The sequence below is a fragment of the Chenopodium album genome, chromosome 11 (assembly GCF_948465745.1).
Source record: "Chenopodium album chromosome 11, dcCheAlbu1.1, whole genome shotgun sequence".
NCBI lineage: Eukaryota > Viridiplantae > Streptophyta > Magnoliopsida > Caryophyllales > Amaranthaceae > Chenopodium > Chenopodium album.
The window spans coordinates 12,765,037-12,789,362 of NC_137844.1; the positions used below are offsets into that span (position 1 = coordinate 12,765,037).

At 35.3% G+C, this 24,326-nt stretch overlaps 1 protein-coding gene across 1 annotated transcript; it reads left to right on the plus strand.

The window, feature by feature from the left end:
- The first annotated feature begins 243 nt into the window (after positions 1–243).
- Positions 244–1,749, plus strand: LOC145568607 (mitochondrial phosphate carrier protein 3, mitochondrial-like). Its single transcript, XM_081628038.1, has 5 exons — positions 244–581; positions 692–735; positions 946–1,160; positions 1,245–1,369; positions 1,474–1,749. Exons 1-5 carry the CDS (start codon positions 268–270, stop codon positions 1,517–1,519), a joined length of 744 nt encoding a protein of 247 aa, XP_081484164.1. The 5' UTR covers positions 244–267; the 3' UTR covers positions 1,520–1,749.
- Positions 1,750–24,326: the final 22,577 nt, after the last annotated feature.

Genomic DNA, 24,326 nt, shown 5'->3' on the forward strand with positions numbered 1-24,326 from the left:
TATTTTGTTTGTGAATTCTCTAGCTCAGATTAAATGCACTTAATATTCCACTTTGAAAGGAGAAGTGGATGAGATTCAAATTCATGACCTTCATGTCATGTTGGCTCTGATACCATGTTAAAGAACCAACACAACCAAAAGTTTAAGCTGATGGTTGAGACCTAAAAATATGTTATTTACTCTGACGAATACCAAAAATAAGGTTACCATATTTTTCAGATTGATCCAACAAAGTATAAAAGCATTCACTCTGGTTTCGGAATTTTAATGAGAGAGCAAGGGATTAAGGGGTTGTTTAAGGGTTGGGCACCAACTTTTCTTGGTTACAGTGCTCAAGGAGCTTTCAAATACTGCGGCTATGAGTTCTTCAAGAAGTATTATTCAGATATCGCGGGTCCTGAGTACGCAACCAAATACAAAACTCTGATTATCTTGGCTGGCTCTGCATCTGCTGAGGTGATTGCTGATGTTGCTCTTTGCCCTTTCGAGGCTGTGAAAGTTCGTGTGCAAACTCAGCCCGGGTTTGCACAAGGCCTTTCTGATGGCCTGCCTAAGTTTGTCAAATCTGAAGGTGTTATGGGGTATGCATTGTTTCTCACTAACCACAGTTGGTCTTTCCTTTTTTCATCAACAATTATGATAGTTTCTAGCTACAACTTCTTATTTACAAGATTGAATTTCTTTCTTACAGATTGTTCAAAGGACAAGTTCCTCTATGGGGTCGTCAGATTCCTTGTAAGTCAACTTGTTTTCCTGGTTTTCGTCGATTTTTTCTTAATAAACTCTCATGTCTATATATATGACCTATTTAGGTGATTAAAATGAATTTTTTGTCTACATATTTTGTAACAAGTCTATAATAACAGAGTTTTCATACCTGTTGTAATAGGGTGTAGTATGATAGTGATGAGACAAATGCCAAATTTGACTTGGTTATGATTGCAGATACAATGATGAAGTTTGCATCATTTGAGACCATAGTAGAGCTCATGTACAAGCATGCCATTTTGACACCTAAAGACGAGTGTAGCAAGACAATGCAGCTTGGTGTTAGCTTTGCTGGTGGATATATTGCAGGAATATTTTGTGCAGTTGTATCACATCCTGCAGACAACTTAGTTTCCTTCCTAAACAATGCCAAGGGTGCTTCTGTTGCTGATGTACACTTCCAAATTTCATCCTTGTTACATTATTTCATACATTTATTCTATGATTCTAGTAACACATTTTGAATTCATCTGCAGGCTGTTAAGAAGTTAGGACTAATGGGTTTATTTACGCGTGGTCTTCCCCTTCGTATAGTCATGATTGGAACCCTTACTGGTGCTCAATGGGGTATCTATGATGCTTTTAAGGTGTCTGTTGGCCTGTAAGTTACAAATTCTCTAGATGTCTTTCTCAAATTGAATCGCGGTTTCCTTGAAATATATTTGTAACATCTCTTAATAATCTCTCATTTTCTATGCTTTATAGGCCAACTACTGGTGGAGTTTCTCCTGCTACTCAACCCAAAGAGTAAACTGAGTGGTCGTTTACATTGGATAGGACAATAATCTAATGATTTGTACTTCAAATCTCTGTACATTATTGATACCAATTTTGACAGTTTGTATACGTTCTTACATGATTTTTTTTTTTAATTTTTTTTTTTAATTTTTTTTATTGAGTTGCATACATGATTTTTGAGAATTTGTTATCATGATTCATTTATTGATACCAAAAATAAATAAATTAAAGTAACTATTGTGATGATTAATTTTGTATAGTTTTTGGTTCTATAACAAATATTGTATGTGTTTAATACTTGTACAATAATCATATAGTTATAATTAAAATTAGTCTGGAATTGAAACTGGGAAATAAAATTAAAGAAGTTTTCCCTTTATCTACTTAATTATATATTCTTATAATTATCACCCCTTGTAGTAAGAGATGTAGATATAAATAATGCTCAATTTATAACTAATACCTATTTTAGTGTTAACATTGTGTAATAGAGATGATAAAAGGGGAAAGAATAATAGTAACTTGTAATTCAATCTATTGAAAAACATACTATATATAACAAGGTGTATATATATATATATATATATATATATATATATATATATATATATATATAGTGTAAAACTCACTTTATTTTTACTGATTTAAATTATTTTTACTGAACTGAAATTATTTTTGCTGAAATGAAATTATTTTTGCTAAACTGAAATTATTTTTACTGATTTTCTACTATATTTCTTTAAATTTACTGATTTTTACTGAAGTGAAATTATTTTTACTGAATTGAAATTAATTTTACTGATTTTTTATTTATTTATTTATTTTTAAGGTGAAGTAAACAGGAGTTTAGCTAAAAAGTAAGGAACTTAATCCCATGATTATTAGATGATGCCTAACATAGTATCATTAACCCACTAACAATGATATTGCTTATTAAAATGAGGCTTGCTCATTACTTGAAACTGGAACTATAGTTTTCAAAAACAAGATTGAAAAATCAATAGTTAACAAGGGGCCTTAGAATACCAATGAGATTGAATTGTTATAAGAGACTCAAGTAATATAATGTGGATCTTGAGGTTTTAAAAATAAGAACTAATACACCTGATGAGTTTATAAAAATGAGATTGGGTGGTAAGATAAATAAGGCTTGAGTGATTAACAGTAAAAATACAATTAGACTAAGCATGGGCGTCTAGAGAATATATACTTGTTTCAATGCTCAAGTGAAAACTAGATATAGAGACAAATACTTGTACACGAAGTATAATCTTCTCTTTGTTTAAAAAAAAAAAAAGTATAATCTTCCTTGAGATGTGTGCAAACTGCAAATAGATAACAAGTACTTTGGGATTTTTCCTTTACCGACTAGTTTTAATAAGGGATGAGCATAACAGGTACCATTGAGCTGGGTATGGGCCGGGCCAGACCGTGGGCAGCATGGGTACGATATGAGGCCCGATAAGGAATGAGGGGCGGGCCATGTCATGAACAAAAAAAATAAAAATTTGGTGCAAGCCCGCAGTCGGCATGAACTTTTGGCCACTATCACAGCCTGCCAACACGACCCATAATAATAAATAATTAAAAAAAACTATAGATAATAAAAAGAAATATAATAAATTAATAATACAAACAAAAATAATATAAAGAACCATAATAATACTCTCTCCGTCCCTTAATATAGTTCATTATACCTTCAATTTTTTAACTTTATTAATTGTATTTTCTAAATTACTCTTGAATTTTGCACATTTTTTGTACCTTTTTCCACTTTTTCTCTCTAACTTTTGTCTATAATTGTACTTTTTACTTTTATTAATATACTTCATCTACTTTTTCCTCCTATTTCTTAAATACCGTGAAAAATACAAACACGAACTATATTATGGGACGGAGGGAGTATAAAGAACTATAAATAACATAAATATTAAAATTAATTAATTAATAATAAAAATAATGGACTAGCACGCCAACTCGACCTACTAGGCACGTGGGCTGTGATGTGCGCTAGGGGTGTGTAATTTGAAGGCCTATCACGGCACGACACGACCCACCTTCACCTCAGCCCAGCACGACACAACCCGACCCTACCTCCAGCCTGAGGTGGCACAGCCCACAGCGGCACGTCACAACCTGAATTCTATCTGTTACAATTCCTGGAACCAGAATCGGAATCTGTTGCAACATTTTCCCAAAATGGGAACCGGAACGAGAAACTTGTTGAACAGGTTCTTGAAAATTGGGAACCCGAATCGGAACCTACGGGTTCTAATTTCGATTCAGGGTATCCTAACTTTTAATATATTTAATAACTTTTTCCATAATTTTTTATTAAAAAATTGGATGGTTGCTAATTTATAATGTTTAAAACTTGTAAATAAAACAAACAAATAGTAGTTGTTTAGGAAATTTAATGCAAATATGAGTAATATTTATTTTAATCATTCTTATTTTTTTTTATAGAAGTTAGAATTGGTGTATAGGTGATATTTTTATCAGGTTGCAGGGTACCCTACAGTTTTTGGTTCCTAAAAATTAAGAGCCTAAACTGAAACCTGTTGCAACATGTTCTTTATTTACTATCCGGAACTGAAACCTCTTGTACAGGTTCTGGTTCCAGTTCAGGATACCCTAGTTTTTTGCTCACCCCTAGTTTTAATAGCCATATATTCCCCGCGTCCCATATTATATTTCTTGTTTTTCTATTTTGGAGACCCAAAATGTTATTTCTATTTCTATTTTTGGATAGTATATAAAGATCATTGTACCCTTATTTTTTTTAAATTTATTTATTGTACTTCCTAAAATTACCCTTAAAATTTCCACTTATTTTGTATTTTTTTCCACTTTCTTTCAAAATTTTGTCTATAATTGTACTTTTCACCTTTTTTTTTTAAATGTATTTCATTCACTTTCTCCTCTATAACTTTTATCTATAATTGTAATTTTTACCTTTTTTTTCAATTTTTATTTATTTATTTTTATATATTTCATCCACTTGTTCTCCTATTTCTTAATTATCATGAAAAAACACAAACATAAACTATATATTGGGACGGAGGGAGTACATCTTTAGGAGGCCAGGCTTAATTTCAATGAGCTTTTTTTTAGTAAGCGTGCCCTAAAAAGGCGCAATTTTTTAGCTAGACTTGCGACTAGCCATAGCTAATGAACAAAATGTTAATGTCTAACATTATTAATGCTAATGTTAATTGAACATATTTTACTATAAAACGAACATTACTTTATATAACTGAACAAACACAAAAATTTGTATTAATTAAAAAAGAAAGTAAACATTTATTTTATAAAAATAAACATCATACTTTATGAAAATGAACATTTATTTTATAAGAATAAATGTCATACTACATTAAAATGAACACTTAATTATTAAGAAATGCAAAATTATTGTAAAATATATTTAGTTAGAAAATGTTCATTTTTGTTATAATAAATGTTCATTGCTCAATGACGGACCAGTCAGAGTTGGATGATCTCAAGTCTAGCTATTAGCTGCTGCCAAAAAGGTGAATAGTTGACTTTATTTGAGTGGATTGGATTTAAATCGACAACCCACCCAAAAAAACTCATGCTGGACTTTTATGGATCGGACTTGGATTTTGACAATATTTGGACATCCGAACAAACTTTTTTCTTTTGTTTAAATCATAAGTTCATAATTAAGTTTCAATATGAAACAAATTAGAACATTTTTTAGATTAGTGGAAAATATATGAAGACAACAATATAAACTCTTAAATGAACCTGGTTCACACTAATTTATTATGAACCACTAACATTAGAGATACTGTGGTTGTTTTATCAATAAAAAAAGGTCATTATATTAAAATAAAGGGTATTGTGTTGAAAGAAAAGCCAGGTATTATAAAGATTATAAGAGGTTTTTTTTTTTTTTAAATAAATTTTTTTATATACTGTTATATATATCAATATGAATTATAAAGGTCACAATGTTAAAATTAAGGTCACTATGTTCAATGTTATGTCACACTTTAGATTCACAAAAATATTAAAATAGGCCACACAAGTTTTAATAAATGTTACTCATATTATGTTACAAATAAGGTTATTATGTAAAAATCAGGGACACTACATTCAATATAATATCAGTTGCGTGTATATAAACATTAGATTCACGGTAAAATTATTGTCCACACAAGATTTTTCCAACAACAATCTATCCCTCTGAATGATAAACGTTACGGGGTATCAAACTCATCAATATATAAATAAATTATCATAAAAATTATAGCTAATGATTTGATATCCATCTTGTAATTATCGTTTTGTTGTTTTCTTCAGCCTATAGTAATCTTGGATAGATTTTCATCAAATTTTATTGGATTCATACAATAATTCCAAGATTATTATGTGCATAAGATGTGATTGATATTTAATCATTTGAAAAGTAATTGACTTATATTATAGCTGTTTAATCCTTCCCAGATAAGATGGGCCCTAATTAAGTAAATTAGCGTCCAAAATTTACCCGAAAATCGTTTTGTACATTGCCGGACAACACAACAAAAAAAAAAAAAAAAAAAAAAAAAATAGTATAATGAAGTGTTCTTAAGAGAAGAAGTATACTTTAAGATTTTTTCATTATATGTGTCCATTTGTTATGTGTGTACAAGGCTAGTAATTTTCCTTTTGTACTAAGGGCATCCACAATAAGAGGTTTGTCATTGGGTTTGTGGGAATAATTTTGAGGTTTGTTGACAAACCTCTTATTGTGGGAAGAGCAAAATGAGCAACAGGTTTGTATATACAAACCGGTTCATTTTGCTCCAAATGGCCCACTTTCTCCTGTTTTTTTTTAAAAAAATTAAATCTTGTTAGGGCCTATTTTATTGTTTAGATAAATTTAATGAGTTGTAAGTAGGTCCCATATACCTTTGAACAACTTTGTTTATGGTTGATGAAAGGTTTGTTAAGTGTGGGGTTTGTATGATGATGATGTGGCAAGTAAACAAATCTCTTAGAGGTTTGTTCTATTACTCATGCCCTTCAAAGCAACACAACTAACCCGATACACGTGACGTGAGTGTAAAGTGTGAGCCTAGACTTGTCATTTATCAAGTTTCTAATTCCGTACCCCTATTTAAATTCTCACACAGATGATGAGAAATAACCAAATTATAACTTCATTAACACAAAATATTAGATGAGTCAATTTCATGTAATGCCCATGATAATACTAGTTAATCTATTCCCAAATATATTATTTTCTTCACAGATTTCCTTATCATCCATTACCATTTAGAGGTGGAATAGTAAGGTAATGAAAATTGAAATTTGCGAACAAAATCACATGTTTGTTGGTGAACCTCTATTGACATGATAAATAAAGACCCTGCTATTTCTTTGCAAAATAATAATTACATAAAATTTCAATATCATTCCCGCAATTTATAACCGTTAACCAAACATGCTGGTAATGGTACGGTACAGTTTAAGCGTTATAGATAAGACTTAAATCTATAATAGAGATAACCATATAGTCCATATGTGTGACCAATTCAAATTAGATTGAACAAATGGACCATATCTTTAAAAGTTAAAATAACACAAAAATTTGACATTGTTCATCGTACTGGTTGTTACTATGTTTTTGCATGCTCAAATTTGGCGGACGTAGAGGCTTTACTTGAGCAACACACTTTCGTTTTGGATGGTCGTATTTGCAACGTTTGTAGGTGTAATAGGTTTACCGTCCCTACCTATATTAATTTTGACATCACTATACTTTGTGTTCGTGTGTATGGGCTTCCTTTGGGGCTCCTAGACCCGGAGTGGGCTGTTGAAACCCTAAAACTGGTTGGGGTAGTTGAAACTCTTGATTATGAGAGGGATGGCCTTCTTGAGAAGCTGGAATTCCGGGGTCAATTGTTAGTCGATCTTTCTAAGCCTTTAATCCCAAGGTGTTTTGTTCATGGTGAACTTGAGCCTATTTGGGTTTATTTTCGATATGAAGGTGTGTTTAGGTTCTGTAAAAAATGTGGTGTTGTGGGTCATGATAAAGAGTTATGTCACTGTTCGGATTATGTGGCTGCTAGAAGAATTCATGCTCGTATGGAAGCTTTCGAGGCTAAGGGTTAACGGTGCTCTATAATCCAAACAACAAACCTTTATATACCAATATGGTTGAGGGTACTCAGGATGTTTTCACAACTTGCAATACCAGGGTCAATCTTCTTGTCTTAACATAAGATTTTGAGTACGAGGACAGTAGCTTGAGTAATGATGCTGATAATTTGGATGGTGACAGTGATAATTTGGATAACGATGATGATAATTCTGGTGTAGATGGTGACGACCAGCAACCTCCGAATGACGATAATTCAGATTCAGACGCGAGTGGTGAGCCTGATAACTCTGAAAATTCGAACTCCGACTCTTCAGGTGCAGGGGATAATAATCAGCAAAATGGTCATGGGAGTGCTGCTGCTCCTAATGGTGACGATAATGATAATATTGAACCAGAATTTATTCCAATTAATGGGGTTTATGAGAATGGATATATGTCACATCCAAATAATGGGGTTCCATCTTCTTCATCGGAGCATTCTGTTTACTGCTCTGCTTCTGAACATGGGAATGCGAGCATCACTTCCTTTGAAACAGACCCTACTACTCCGGAGTCCTACCACAATCCGCATTCAATGAGATTCGTTGAAGAAAATCGAGCTGAGGAGGCGCAGGATCAACAGCAGCGGGCTGATATCCCAGAGGGCGACCCCTATGCCCCCTTTACTCGACCCCAGCCAAGCAATACCTTTGGTGAGGGGTTTCAAATGTCTGCAACTATGGAAGAAAGCTACATTTCGAGTAGCTCTGAAGATGAAGATGCTTGTTTGGCGCAATTTATCTTACCTGCTTTAACCTCAATGCCCCCCACGTTTCAAAATCTTTCTTTACAGGATAAAAATGGGGCGTCTAACTCCTCTAATGAAGCTGCTGCTGCTCCTTTGTCGCAGGTTTACAAAGATAAGGGCAAGGCTTCATCAACACATTTTGAAATTGGGCCTCAAAAATGGGCTTGCTCGGGTGCTTTCCATCGATGCAGATCATATAATCAGGATCCTTACTTTGGCTACTATGGGTCAACTTGGTCTAAAAAAAGACGCAAAATTCGAGCTCTAAATTTGAATAGCAAAGATGGGTTTACCTTGCCTGCTTCTGGTTCGCGTGGGCTGGCTATTCACAAGAGTTGTTCGGACGTGTCTTTAGCTGCTCACTTGGTTGTGCTTCTGCTACATTCGCGTGCCATCCTTATAGGAACAACTTAATTATTGGCAGAAAGAGGAAGGTGGCAGATTCTAGCAGCTCCTCATCCATTAAGATTCTCAAGCACTTAATGGAGGGGTTTTCTTCTACTAAGTTTAATGTTGGTACTTCCACCACTTCACCGACTTTGTCTACTGGTTTTTCAACTACCTTTGGTTCGGCGGCTGGCCCTTCACAGCTCCCCGTGGTTTTATGAAGATCACATCTTAGAATTGCCGGGGGCTAAATGATCAAACTTCTCCTAAGCTTCCCTATGTGTTTTGGCTATTACACTCTTTTGCTCCTAACTTTTTATTTCTTATTCTTAGTGAAACTAAGGTCTCCGTGGTAGTTGTGACTAGCTTACTTAGTATTTCTAGTCCTACTTTGGTTTTTGGGGTTGATGTAGTAGGTACTAGCGGGGGTTTAGTGGTTTTTGTTTATGGTTCAGAAGAAGTTTCTTGTGTTTGTTGTTGTTCAAATGTTGTACTCTGTAATGTTAAACTTACTAATGGAACTAGTAAATGTGTGATGTTTATTTATGGTGCTCCTGTTCTTAAAGATAGACCTCAAGTTTGGGGTTTGATTTTAGATTTACTTGCTATTGCTCCTAATTGTTCTATTATTGGAGATATAAATCAAATAGAGCATCACTATGATAGGTTGGGAGGGTTTAATATTATTAAAGGTTGGGACTCCTTTATTGATTTTAGATTGAAATCAAGTTTACTTGCTACCCCCTTTAAAGGTCCTCCGTATACATGGACGAATAATAGGAAGGATGATCAACTTATTTTACAGCGACTGGATCGGGCTTACATGACTTCTGATTGGTTTCATAATTATCCAGATAGTCGGTTACTCAATCAACCGATTCTAATATTTGATCATGCTGCTATGTTCTTTGATGACTCTCCGTTTATACAACTTTCAAACCGTCCTAACCAACTGGACAACTGGTGTTTGGAATATCAGGATATACACGACTTTGTTCTTACTACTTGGCAAAGAAACGTCACTGGCTCGCCAATGTTCATTCTCTCAAAGAATCTGCAACACGTCAAGTCTCTCATTAGGAGTTGGTGTCTCAACAATAAGAAGTTTTGGGGTATAGATTGAAAAAAAATTTCGAAGGATCTTGCTAATGAGGGAGAGTCAATCCAGTCAGTTTCTGATGCCTCTCTCTATATGACCAATATAGTTACTTCAAAAGACAGTATTTTATTGCAGCTGCAATTCTGGAAACAACGATGTAAGAAAAACTAGATAGTTAAAGGTGATTGTCCATCTAAACTTTTTTTTCTCTAAGGTCAAAAGTCGGCAACAGAAGAATGAGATTAGTTCCTTACTTGATGACCAAGGGACTCTTCAACATGGCCAGACGGATGTTCAGCGTATGGTGTTGCAATCCCTCAAAAAAACCTTCCAATGTGATAGCATGCCTCCTTATGATCCGGAAATTGACGTTATTCTACGTGAATTAGATCTACCCCGATTCAATTCTTCTCAACTCGCAAACCTAGATCGTCCCTTCTCTGCTTCTGAGATTCGAACTGCAATGTTTTCTTTAGGGAACAGTAAGTCTCCGAGTCCGGATGGAATTACAGTTGAATTTTTCAAATCTCACTGGGATGTTGTGGGCGACTCGGTTGTTTTTGGAATTCAAAGTTTCTTCCACACGGGGTATCTACTGAAAGAATGGAATCAGTCCCTTCTTGTTATGATTCTTAAGATTGGTACACCAACAGAGATGGGGCATTTACGACCGATCAGCCTTTGTAACATAGTGTACAAATGCGCTTCCAAATGTTTGGTGGCCAGGTTGCGCCAATATCTTCTTCTTCTCAACTCATATTCTCAGCATGCCTTTGTTCAAGGACGCTTTATAACGGATAATATTTTGTTGAGTCATGAGTTAATGGAGAAAATCAGTTGTTCAAAAACTGGCACTAATTGGCTTGCGTCGATCAAAATTGATATGAGCAAAGCTTATGACAGAATTCACTAGAATGTTCTTTTGCAGGTCTTAAAAGCCTATGGGTTTCCAGATCGTTGGTTACAGATGATCCAACAATGCCTTGCCACGGTTTCTTACAAATCCTTGATCAATGGTTCTACTTCGGAGACCTTCAAGCCACAATGTGGTCTTCGCCAGGGTGACCCCATCCCCATACCTTTTCCTATTCTGCATGGATATTTTCTCTCGTATGTTGCATCTGGGACAGGATTTGAAGCTTTTTCAAGGAATAAAGCTGTCTAGGATGAGTCCTACTGTCTCGCATTTATTCTTCGCGGATGACGCTCTCATCTTTTTTCGGGCTTCATCGGTAGCCTGTACTAATATCATGCAATTCATTCAGCGGTTTACTAAGATATCAGGCGAACAACTAAACTTGTCCAAATCCTTGATCAAGTTTAGCCCGAATATCTAAACCTCTGCTCAGGAAGGCTTCAAATCTACATTCCAAATGAAGCATGTTCAGGTGTTCGATCATCATCTGGGGACTCCAATTGATTTCGTCGGGAAAAAGAAAGATCACTTCCAATTTATAATCGACAAAATTATTGGGCGAATTAATTGTTTAAATGCCATCCGCCTCTCACAACCGCAGAAGTTAATTTTTATTAACTCTATCCTTATAGCTATGGCTTCCCATGTTCTCGCTTATTATGAGTTACCCGTTTCTGTGACTGGGAAAATCGATTATGTACTGTTGCGCTTCTTCTGGGCGCATTCTGATACTAAAGGTATGCACTGGGTAAATAAGGATACCATGCACCTTCCTCGAGGCCTCGGTGGTTTGGGCATTCGCTGCTTGTCTTCCTTAAAGAAGGCTTTGCTCATGAAACAGGTTTGGCGACTCTTTACCAACCCGCAGTTGCTAGTTTCTAAAGTTTTCAGTGCGCACACGACCTTTCTCTCCAATAACCCTAATACTCGGCTGCGTTATTCTGGTAGCCATTCTTATGGCCTTCGGGGTTTGCTTAAGGCGGACACTCTGTTGAATCATGGTTGTAACTAGAAAATTGGTAATGGCCAGTCTACTCTAGTTGGGTCAACTAAGTGGGTCAATGGTTGCATTCCTGAGTTCAAACCAGGAATTCTTTTGCCAAATTCGGCTCCTCATACTGTCAGCTTTTTCATTAATCATCAGACCACGGGGTGGGATACTACTAAAGTTGTCGATTAGTTTGTTCCTGCGGATACTTCAACAATCCTGGCAATGGAGGTACCTGATACGACTCTGGATGATTTTCGTTTTTAGGCGAGTACCCCTTCTGGAAAGTACTCGGTTAAAATTGGTTATGCAATGCTTTAACGACAACTTTCCCCTGCTTCCACACTCTCCGCTACTGACTCTTTCTGGAAGGTTCTTTGGTCTCTCCAGGTGCAGCCCAAATGGAAGTTGTTTTTATGGAAGCTGCTACATCGCGCTCTAGCGGTTAAGGTGGAACTCGATCATAGAGGGGTTCCGATTCAAGACATGCTCTGTGACCTCTGTCGTTCGGAACCAGAGGATTTACAGCATCTCTTCAAAATGTGTTGTAGTGCACGATCAATTTGGAGGGGTGGATGCCTCGGCATTCGCTCAGAATTTAATGGAGACCTTTCTCTCTCAGATTGGATCCAAGATTATATCCGACTTTTTATTAGTCAGGATGGTCCTTCTAGTACTCGCTTAGGTACCTTCGTGGGTATGCTTTGGAGTTTGTGGTTATGTCGTAATTCCAGAATCTTTAGGGATTCTTCTGCGTCCCGTCCCTTTGATTCTCTGTTTGTGGAGGTTATGGATAATCATACAATCTTTGTCAACTTGGATGGCCCTGCTAGTCCTCCTAATATTGCGGCGGCAGATGGTGGTGCCTCTTCTCCGCCGGGTTTTTACATTGTTCAGCTTAGCTTGACTTCCCAATGGAGTGCTTTGCCTTCTCTTCAAATAGATGGCTCCTGGTTCAAAGATTCTCAGCAAGCAGGAATGGGATGGTGCTTGGATAATGATGACCCACTGAATGATCGGATCAATGGTGGTAGTAACTTTGGGGTTTGTTCCTCAGCTTAACATGCGAAGGTGTTGGCATGCATGTATGGGCTACAGTGGGCTTTAGATCGAGGGTTTCTGTCTCTCATGGTTTTTACTGATTCATATAATCTTGTTACCCTACTTTGTGGGGAGGGGCAAGGTAATGTCGCTTACATTTGGCTCATTCGGAGGATTTTACAACTTGGCTCAACCTTTCGGGTTTGTAGTACCCATAAGGCGGATCGTCGACGAGTTCAGAGAGCTCACCTAATTGCCGGAGAAGCGGCGGTTAATTTTATTTGCTTTAGTATTAATATGTAATTTGTTTGTATCCTTTGTATTAAAAAAAAAAAAAAAAAAAAAAAAAAAAAGGAACAAAACCAAACAAAAACATGATCCCTTTTCTCGAAAGAAAGCTCACATTCTCTTTCTCTAATCCTAAAACACCCCGCACTTTCCTTGTATTTGGTTCTTAGTAAGTTGTATAAGTATATTATTTCCTTGTCAATTTGTCAATCATTTATTTTGCTGCAATTTCTTAGGTAAATTTCACAATCCATTTTCCATTTCACGCGTAAAAGTGACTTTGAAGACAAAAATGCCAATTGGGTTAGTTCTTAGGAATCCAATTTCACTTTTTCTTTTTTTTTTGGTTTATTTGTTCAATTAGTGCAATTTCATCGTACTGTTTGCAATGTCATAAGTCATTTTCTGTAGAAATTGAGCTGAAATTTTATGGTCTGGCCTTTGTTGCATAGTTGCATACAAATGATGCTGAAAAAGTGAAAAGAGGTACAAATTGGATACATGCTAAGATTACTAACATACATAACAATTTAACATACCTTTTTTTGTTTCTTATCATTCTCCAATTTAATTTAACTATATGTGATTTGCATGTGGCAGTGTGGTTTCTTGTAGAACAAATTCAACCATGCATTTCCTATTTTGTCTAATTTATTATTGCTGTAACATAGTGAAAAAATTAAAGCGAAGAACAAAACAAAACACACACATGTTTACGTCGGATATGATGGTACACGTACACTAACAATGTGTTAGCTATGTCCACGAGCAGCAAGAGGAAGTTTTATTGATTTTGAGCCTATATGGACTGTATAGTAGTTCTAAGACAATATGTACATAATAAGCCCAAAATAGACACATAACAGAAAATTCTATCATAATAATTGAATAATAGTATAGCATATGCCGTTTGAAGGACAGAATAACTGATTCAATGCATATTCTAACATATCTTACTTGAATTTTCTCACATTAATAAACTAACGTATCATGTATATGCACCACACACAAAGACAACTCCGCTTTAGAAATTGCCCATCATCAGCAACTTCTAACAATTTTAGCAAGTCCAAACAATATTGGGTCTTGCTACGAGGAAGCCAAGTTCCAATTATTGTGAACAGGCTTAGTGAATATGTCAGCATGACTATGATCAATTGTACCTGGAAAGTTAAAATTCCAATTGTGGTTGTACGAGTGAGATCTTTGGAAGGTCATGCGAAGTAGTGTTGGTTGCAGTTGGCTCTCAATACTATGACTTGAGATCTAGGGTGTATTAGGACTAGAGGTGTCAAAACCGAACCGACCCGAAAAAAGCTATCCGTTTCGAACTGTAACCGATCCGATTTGATCCGAGAAATTCAAGACCCAAACCCGATTTGTAACCGAACTGAACTGAACTCAACCCGAATCCGAATTCGACCCGATCTGAACTTAACCCGGCACCGATTTGATCCGACTTGAACTCAACCCGAATCCGGTTTGACCCGACCTGAACTCTAACCGAACCGATTTGATCCGACCCGAGCTCAACCCGATCCGAAATTGACCCGGCAAATAACCGATCTAATCCGATCTGTTTTGACCCGAACTGATATTAACCCGACCCGATTTTAACTCGATCTGATTTTTACCCGATCCGAATTTAACCAGGCCATAATTAATTTTTGACCTTTTTATTCAAGTTCTTATTGCTCCGTTATTATTAATAAGTTTACGTTTTTTACTACAAAGAAATAATCCGAAGTAACAAGTTTACTTCATGTATATACCAATTACATAAAATTATTTTCTAAGCTTTATATTCATCTCATCTAAAATTTGCTACAAATAGTTTGTAATACTTGAACATCAAAACCTCTTCTTTTAACTCGATAAAATATACTCCGTATGATACATGAATGACTTGATATTGACCCAATAATAAGGTAAAAACTCAATAATAACTCTAGTTTAAAAATAACCTTATTTAAATATGAATTAGGTCAACTCGATTAAAATCCAGCCAAACACAAAAAGGAATTGAATTGAAATTGACCAATTTAATGAATCAACGGATCAACCTTATCTTAATCAAACTGAACTTGACTGAACCGAAATCAACCCGACCCAAATTCATCCAACTCGAAATTAACCCGGTTAAACCTGTTTTGAACCCGATCCGAATTTATCCGAACCGAACATGAACCGATCTGGAGTTGATCCGACCCATATCCGGCCCGGACTCGATAGACCATGACTCGAATTTGATCCGACCCGAATTTGACCCGACATGATCCGATCCGAATTATAAGAATAATTTTGACCCGAACAGAACCGACCCGAATAGACCCGACCAAAACTCCATCCGGTTATCCGAATTGACACCTCTAATTAGGACACACATGTGAAGGGGTGATTGTTAGGAATTTCTCATGCGTTTGTAGATAACAATCTTCTGACATTGGAACAGTGATTAGAAGGTGAGTAAGGTATAAGGTTGGTAGGTTTTGACACCACATATTACCGATTAATTTTGGGATGAAACCTCATTTTAAGATCTGATACGGAATTTTCTCTCTTATGTCTCTTCTATCAGTTATAACAAACTGGTATACATTCGTGGCAAAGGCCTATCCCTTTACAATGAAATGGAATACTCCATTGACCATTTGGTTCTAGGTGCATGATTTTGCTTAATAAAATCAACGGTTTTTTCACCATTTATCCTTGAGTTTTTTGTTTATTTACCATATACTCATGAAAATTTTTAAATTCACTATATACCCTTGACTTGTTACAAAAATTCACCATATACCCCTAATGACAACAAGATGAGTGAAATTTGATTAATTATGCATCGAAATCACCTTAGATCTTTCCATCTATCCCTGAAACCACTCCTTTTCTTTGTCCAATTCCTAAAACCACTCTAAATCTCCGTAACCATATCTGTATGATTGATTTTGAGGATAAGAAAAGAAAATTTGGGTGGTTTTGGGGGTGGGGAAAAAGAAATGTGGGTGATTTCGAAGGTAATGTATATAGGGTGATTTCAGGTCATAATTAACCCTAATGATTGATAAATTTAGGAAGCAATAGTCTTCAAGTGTATATGTTGAATGTTTGTATAAACACGGAGGTATATGATGAATTTTAGAAAAGGATTTTTTGTCAAAAACTACCTAATAAAACCAAGATTTTGTGAGAAACTACCTAATCAAAAAAATATTGTAATAGACAACCTAATAGAGGTAAAATGTTGTATAAAACTACCTAAGAAAAGGTAAATTCACTACTACAAAAAGGAGAATACAGAACGCTTAAAACAAGCAATATAGAACGCCTCAAAGGCGTTCTTCTGAGGGGGTGCTCTTAAAGTCTACTCACGCAATACTCTCCTATTCTGGATAGGCGCTTTGTATTCTAGGGGTAAAGTAAATAAAAAACAAGAAAAAGAAAGCTGTTATCTTGGGATAGGTGCTCTATAGCTGTATACAAACAGAACGCCTATCATAGATAGGCGCTCTCTTTTAATTATTATTTAATTAAAAAAAATTATTATTATTATCAATAAAATGATAATAATAATAATTTTATTGATAATAATAATAATAATAGTAATTAATATGTAATATATAAAATACCATAAAAATAACATTTTATTTATCAAAAAACTTAAAATAAATGTATATTACAATAACTGAATTTGTTGAGTAAAAAAAATACATCACAAGTTGTTTAGTACAGCTAATTAATTATGAATGTGCTAATAACAATTGCATATATATTAAGAGGAAAACCAATGCAGATTTTGTCAAGGCTGCGGTTCTTCAACAAATTTCCATTTATTTACCTGCAAAACATGTAAAACAACAAATGATAAGACCAACTTGCTTATTAACAACAAATCATGGAATAATTTAAATCCAAATAATATGTAACATGCATACTAATTGGCCAAATGACGCTCAATTTAATGCATTTATAATCAACTTGAACCACAAATAATCAATCATAAACAAAATAATTGTTCATACGTATATACATATCACAGGTCAAAACCCACAAAATTGATAAAACATCTCACTTGATCTAATATAATTGAAATTTTAAAATGAAATCAGAAATTTTAATAAAATTGAAATTTTAAAATGAAATCAGAAATTTAATATAATTGAAATTTTAAAACCAAATCTAAAGTGAAAATCAGAAAATTGAGATCTAATTGAGAATTGAAACCAAATTTAAAAATTAAAATCAGAAATTTTCATTAGACTAAAACCAAAAACTTAGATCGAAAATATAGATAAAAAGCATCATATGAATACCACCAAGAACACGATCTGAAGGACGTCGGCTAGCTAGAGAAGGAACACCACCCTTTGCAGCCACCAGCTAGCCGGCAATGCCAAACACCAATCAACCCGCAGCAACTTGCGCCAAACAGAGAAAATCAGAGATTCAATGGTTAAATCAAACCAAGGGAAAATATCACGATCGGAGTTTCGCGACCAAACAACCCAAAAATCATCACGATCGGACTTTCGCGAACCAAACAACCCAAAAATTATCACAATCGAACTTTCGCGAACCAAACCACCATGACCGGACTTTTGCGCACAGAGCCGCATTGGAGTTAGAGTTGGAAAGCAGGGGAGTTATGGTGGTATAATGGCTCATTGTTGTGTGTGTGCGTGGTGAGGAGAGAAGTGACTGGTAATTGAGAAATGAAAGAGAGGGGTTAGGGTTAGAGGAGAGAATGGGGTAAGTGACGGCTTGAGAGAATGAGAGAAGTGAATTAGGGTAACATTTTTTATTTTTTTATTTTTTTTAATCATGTTATAATCTTAAAGATCGCTTAACTTAGAAAGGCGTTCTATATCTACAGTCATATTTTCTACACAAAAGATATAAAACGGTTAATTAGGAGAGGCGCTCTATAGGATTCAACATACAAAGCGCATGTCTTACATAGGCATTCTATAGAATGGTAGAGATCGCCTATCTAACTTGACAGCTCTATATTATGCGTTATGTATTCCCAATTTTGTGGTAGTGATTGTTGTAAAATACTACCTATTCCGTATTTCTACCATTTAACGACCTCAAAATACTTTCGAAACCACCGCTTTCATTCCTTAACCAACACAACTTGCTTGAAATCGTTTCCACCACACCTAAACCACCTTACAATCCCAAAACCACCACCTCTGCCCCAAAAACCACCATCCCAAAGCACTAATCTACCCTCACAAACTCGAAACATCCTCCAACCATCAAAAAAATAACCTTTACTCCTTGAAAACCAACCCTCATGATGGTTTCGGGGGTGCTTTAAGGTAGATCAACGTCGAAAATTAAGTCAACGATGGGAAGTCGGTCAAAGGTGATATCTTACAACATTTTATCTTTTATTAGGTAGTTTCTTACTTCTTTTTTTTAATTAGGTAGTTTTTCACAAAAATTTGGTTTTATTAAGTAGTTTCTCACAGAATGTCCTTTAAAAAATTCATGGGTATATGGTGAATAAACAAAAAATTAAGGGATATATGATGAAAAATCCGTAAAATCAAATAAGGGTATGTTCACATTTATTGAACTGGGCTGAACTGAACTGATTGGAGTTGAATAGAACTGAACTGAACTGATTGGAGCTGAATGGAACTGAACTGAACTGATTGGAGCTGAACTGAACTGAACTGAGCTGAACTGAATATTTTATGAGAGAGGGAAATTAAGAGCTGAACTGATTGGAGTTGAACTGAACTGATTGGAGCTGAACTGAACTGATTGGAGCTGAACTGAACTGAATTGAAATTAAGTAAATGTGAACAGACCCTAAGTGGCTTTTAGTTTTTTTTTTTTTTTTTTTTTGGAAGACATTGCTGAGTTAAATAAATAAATAAATAACTCAGCAATGTCATAGTTTTTCATCAGATAATATTTGTGAACGTCATTTAATTTTAATTTATTAAAGGAAAATTTCACAAGAATAATCCAACCTTTCGATGGTTCTCCCAAAATAATCCAACCTTTAAATTAACCTTGAATAATCCTAAGTTTACCTATTATTCTCTCCTAACAAACCTGTTTTACCTACAACCGGCTGAATAAGTCTAAATTAGATTTTTTTTTTTAATTTTTTTTCCCCTTTTTTTTCCTCCTATTCTATCCTCCTTCTTCCTCCTTAGTTCCAAGACCTGACATAGTGACATCAATGGAGGATGGATACCCACCATCCTTTAAACACCACCACCACCCAACAACCTCCCCCCAGCCACTCCCTAACCCTCCCTGGTTTGTCGCCACTCCCACCACCAGCCACCAGTGACACACCACTCCCTTTCCCCGCATCCATCACAACCTCCGCCACCACTTACCCCACCACAACCAAACCCAGACCCGAAACCTTTCCTCCACTAAACCCGAAACTTTTCCCACCCAAAACCATTAAACCCTGTCCCACCCAAAACTCGAAACCCCAACCCAACCTACCCAAAAATCGATCGCGCGAAACCCCAACCCGCACCATTGTCCTTCTCTTCTCTCTATTTCTCAATTTAATTTGGGACTGAATTGGGTTGTGGACCGTGGACGTACATTGTTGATGTTGTGGGCGTCGTTTGCGGTTGAATTGTGGGTTGATACTTGGTAGTTGATGGATGTTGTGTTGAGTGGTGATTTTGGTGGTGTTGAGGTGGTTGTACCGTAGTCCGTGGTGGTTGTAGGTGGTGGTGAGTGGCTTAAATGGTTTAGGTGGTTGAGGTGGTTGTAGGTGGTGGTGAGACGGTGAGTAGTTTAGGTGGTGATAATGGAGGAAGGGAGAGGAGAGAGAAATGGGCAGCAAGGGGAAAGGAGAAAGAATTTTTTTTTTTTTTTATTTCAATTATTTTTTATATTTTTTTAATTAAAAAAAAATTGGCCAATTAAGAAGTGTCACGTGGATGGTAACCGGTCATAATGGGTAAGGTGACCTGCTAGGGTTGCTAGGAGAGAATAATAGGTAAACTTAGGATTATTCAAGGTTAATCGAAAGGTTGGATTATTTTGGGAGAATGAGTGAAAGGTTGGATTATTGGTGTGAAATTTTCCAAAAACATTTGTCACATATTTGCTCAATCAATTCTGTCCGCTAAATCACATTTAATCTCCACTTTTTGGTGCCCATACAAGAAGAAAACAAAAACCAGAAGAGCCAATTGAGACGATCATGCCGCCATGTTGGTACGTACAACATGTAATCAAGTACCATTAAACCTTCCAAAATTTGCCAGCCAATCTAAAAATGGACCACTAATCAAACACAAGTAAGAAAAAAATAGAATTTCTACTTATTTGCTTTGCTAGAATTCTACGTGATTGATAGAAAATACACACAAAATATTTCTCATAATCTTACAACAATATGTTCCTAGAATAAAATATCAATGCTAGATTTTTCGTTTTCCCTTTAATTTTACAACAACGTACATTCTTTTAATTCTTCAGCTATGATGATAATACATGCAATTGTTTTACTTGTAGAATGTTACATAGCTTATAAGGCTTATACTACATATGTATTGATATACAAATTTAGTTGTCACAATACTAATAAAAATTATAGAATAAATGCGAGTACTACATGACTATTAGTTCAAAGCAAAGGGACTACATAAGGACGAAGTTTATAGTTTGTTAGTGTACGACAAATAAAATTTACAACTGGAGCTGTTGTACAAAGGTTACATTTGTGGTGTGGTCCTTAAAGAGTATTAATCTGAAAGATAGTGATGGTATTGGAAGAGTGATAATGTAGCCAAATTAATCAAAGTAGCTTTCTCATATAATTAATCTTGTCCAGTTGTTCTCAAATTGATGTATGTCCTTAAATTATAGTGGAAGTGTTCAACTTCTCTTTTCGTAACTCTTTTTTGGTTTCATTAGTTTCAGTATCATTAAGGTTTCTGATCTCTAATGCAGTAAGCATACTACTTAGTTTTGTGCCAAAATAAACCAGTACATTTGGATTGGACTATATATTAATTAGGGTACTGCTATACATAGCCCTTAGGGCAATATATAAGCATTAAAAACACTCTTGAGAGTTGTATAAAATTAGGAATTCATGACAAAAACACACATAGATCAGTGTAATTAGTGTGTTTTTATCATGATTTTCTAAATTTAAACGATTTACAAGAGTATTTTCTTATATATAGCCCTAAGCGTTATGTATAGCATTTTTCTATTAATTAATTAAAAGATAATCTAGAATTAATTTAAGTTATATACTGTTCTCAAAAAAAAAAAAATTAAGTTATATACTCATAATTTGATTGCTTTACACATTTTAAATTTTACAATAACTAATTGTAGAGTTTAAGCTATATCTTATACTTGTATGTTCAATGTATTACCTCCGGATTTTTTTTGCCACTCATATACAGTATATATGTAGTTCAACAAACCTTTGAAAACCCTATTTGAGTGTAAGGACATAAATTTGAGTGTCTTAAAAGGACAATTAGCTTAAATTGATGGTTAGGGCTTCATGATTGGTTATGACGCCCTCACTAATTAAAAGCTCTTTGGCTTTGAAAAGTATAGATGCAACATAGGTCTCATGCATCCAAAGCTACATACTAGTGTTTCACAAGAATGGGTGAATGAGCTTTGTGCACATTGCATGACCTCGTCGGCTTGTCGCACTGTACTGGTTTTGATACTCGACAAATTCAACTAAAAGTTTAAGTTGGTGGCTATACACGATGTAAATGGGTTCGTTATGTAATGGGTTAAAATAGGTATGATGTTAAACATAGTATGACAATAAAATAATCTAAAGTGAATAGACATATAAAAAAAAAATTCACTTAATGTTGAGCAATTAGGTTTTGATGATTATAAACTAATGATGATTATCTATCTAACGTGTATGTTAAGTTGTGCATAGAAAGAGCAAGTTATGCTTGGAACAGGATACAAGGAACCTGAGTAATGACAGGTATATATGTAAGGAACTTGAGCAATATAGGATAAGCAATAGAGGAACAAGAACAACGATAAGTGTTATGGTTGATAAGCATGATGATGGCTAAGGAACCATGAAGGTAACTATGTAAACATGTGTTTGCATATGTTAGCTTCATAAGGTAAGTATCCTATACATATATAGGTCATGTATGTGTAGGAGTCTTTTAATTTAGTTTAGTTTTCTTTATTGTTTTTATAAATGAAAAAACTAACCTTCTGAGTTACTTTGTTATCCTCAGAAGTTTGCTCAGTTTGTCATCATTAAAAAGGGGCAACTTGTTGACCCTTATGAGGTTTTGATGATGATGTTAAGAATTGAGCAAACTTCCATTTAATAAGGATTTTCTAGTGTTGTGATGTTGGCAGGTTCAGTAAGCGTAGAGGGCTGAAGTAGGAACTGGAACAAAGGAACTTTGGAAGATCCATGAGGACAAGTAAAGAACAGAAGAAGAGTTCCATCAATGGAACTTCCCGAAGTTTCTCAACAGGAACTTCAAAACGGGTGTAACGACCTGGTTCTGGTGTAATGCTGGGGCAAACCCTAAGATCCAGAATATATCAAGACTACAGGATTCCAGAACAAGAGTTTCAGAGAAGCAACATGAAGACAGAGAAATAGAAGTATATTGCTCTAGGATTCATGTAAGTATGTTGGACATAAAAGTCGGTCTGGAACAAGTCTATATGGAACCAAGGTGAACTCCAAACAGTTAATGAAATTAGAGTGACTGACTTGTCAGGAACTCAGAGACTGTCAGAGTTCAGGAACCTAATAGGAACTTAAGTATGCACGTCGTTAAAAGTCGGTTTTAATGATATATATATTTACTTAATACGTGCATATCTTTTAGGGATTTGGTTTTACTGAATAAAGATATTTATCTTCTAATAAATCCCTTTTGGAAAAAGATAAATTTTGTTTAAAAAGTATTTTTAAACTAAAAGATAAGATTGGAATAAAAGCTGATTTTATGCTAAGTTATCTTATTATTATTGACAGATTTTATTCTGAACAAAAAGATATATTTTCGGAAAACTTGTTTTTAGAAAATATCTTTTAAACTTATCTTTTCAGAAAATCTATCTTTTTCAAGATGAAATGAATATTTCGAGTGTACTATAAATATGCTCATAAGTATTCATTCAAAGTTGAGGCTGACGAAATGTAGTGGTCGTGCTTAATGGTTTTATCCTTCACCACGAAGCTAAGTCAGTTCTCCTGGTCAAAGTTCCTATCAGGTTTTGGTTACAGTACGTCCAGTGAGTTCCAGACAGGTCTCGAGTGTCCAATATATTAGTTTTATCTCTTTATTCATAGATATGTATTTAGGGATATTCAATGAGATCTTGTAATGGAAAAAGGGTTTTGAGTGTTTTGTATTTTGGGGTGAGATTGTGAATTCTCTTAAATTCACGCAAGTGATGAGTTTGAAATCTCGTAAAATTCGAGTGGTAGCTGTGAGTGCACAGTGAGTGAAAGGAACCTGAGAAGTGTCTTGGGTCACCTAGGAAGTGTCCTGGGTAAGGGGAGAAAAAGGGTCCTGAGAAGTGTCTTAGGTCTGGTAGGAAGTGTCCTATCATAGAGTCAAGTGTCCGTGGTGGAACTTGCAAAGCAAAGGTCTGTGTAATAGGTTGTACTAGGAGAGTTGCCTATTATAGTGGAATTTGTTTATAAGTCCCAATAGGGCCGAGGTTTTACTTCCAGTTAGGCACTGGATGGTTTCCTCGTAAAACTTGCTGTGTGCTTTAAGTTCCTTTACGTTTCAATTGTTTATTTCCGCATAAGTTCCGCGATTGGAACCTACTACCATTCACCCCCCCTCTTGTAGTAGTTCATCTAAACTAACAATTGGTATCAGAGCAGGTGCTCTTGATAAACCGGGCAACCCCGAGGAGCGAGCAAGTTCCAGGCTAGGATGGATATCTACAAGGAATGCAACGAATGGAACTCAACCCTAGAACGTACCCAATACCACGTGAAGACCAAAGTCTGCTTGTGAAGCAGAAGTGATTCAAAGATGAACATCTTTGAGAAATAGTTCAAGGAACGTATTGTGTAGAATTATGCATATTTGGTCTCTTGGAACCTGGATTACTACTGAATGGAAACTTAATTCTTTGGGCAAGGTAATGAACGTATATTTTGAATATTTGCCAAAGAATGACCTTATCATGTGTATGTGTCATTCTGAATATTTATTA

Excerpts from the sequence above, each read along its gene's own strand:
- LOC145568607 (XM_081628038.1), top strand. The coding sequence starts at position 268 with ATGAGAGAGCAAGGGATTAAGGGGTTGTTTAAGGGTTGGGCACCAACT. Across the intron at positions 736-945 it reads ATGGGGTCGTCAGATTCCTT|ATACAATGATGAAGTTTGCA; the intron begins GTAAGTCAACTT and ends TTATGATTGCAG. Across the intron at positions 1,161-1,244 it reads AGGGTGCTTCTGTTGCTGAT|GCTGTTAAGAAGTTAGGACT; the intron begins GTACACTTCCAA and ends ATTCATCTGCAG.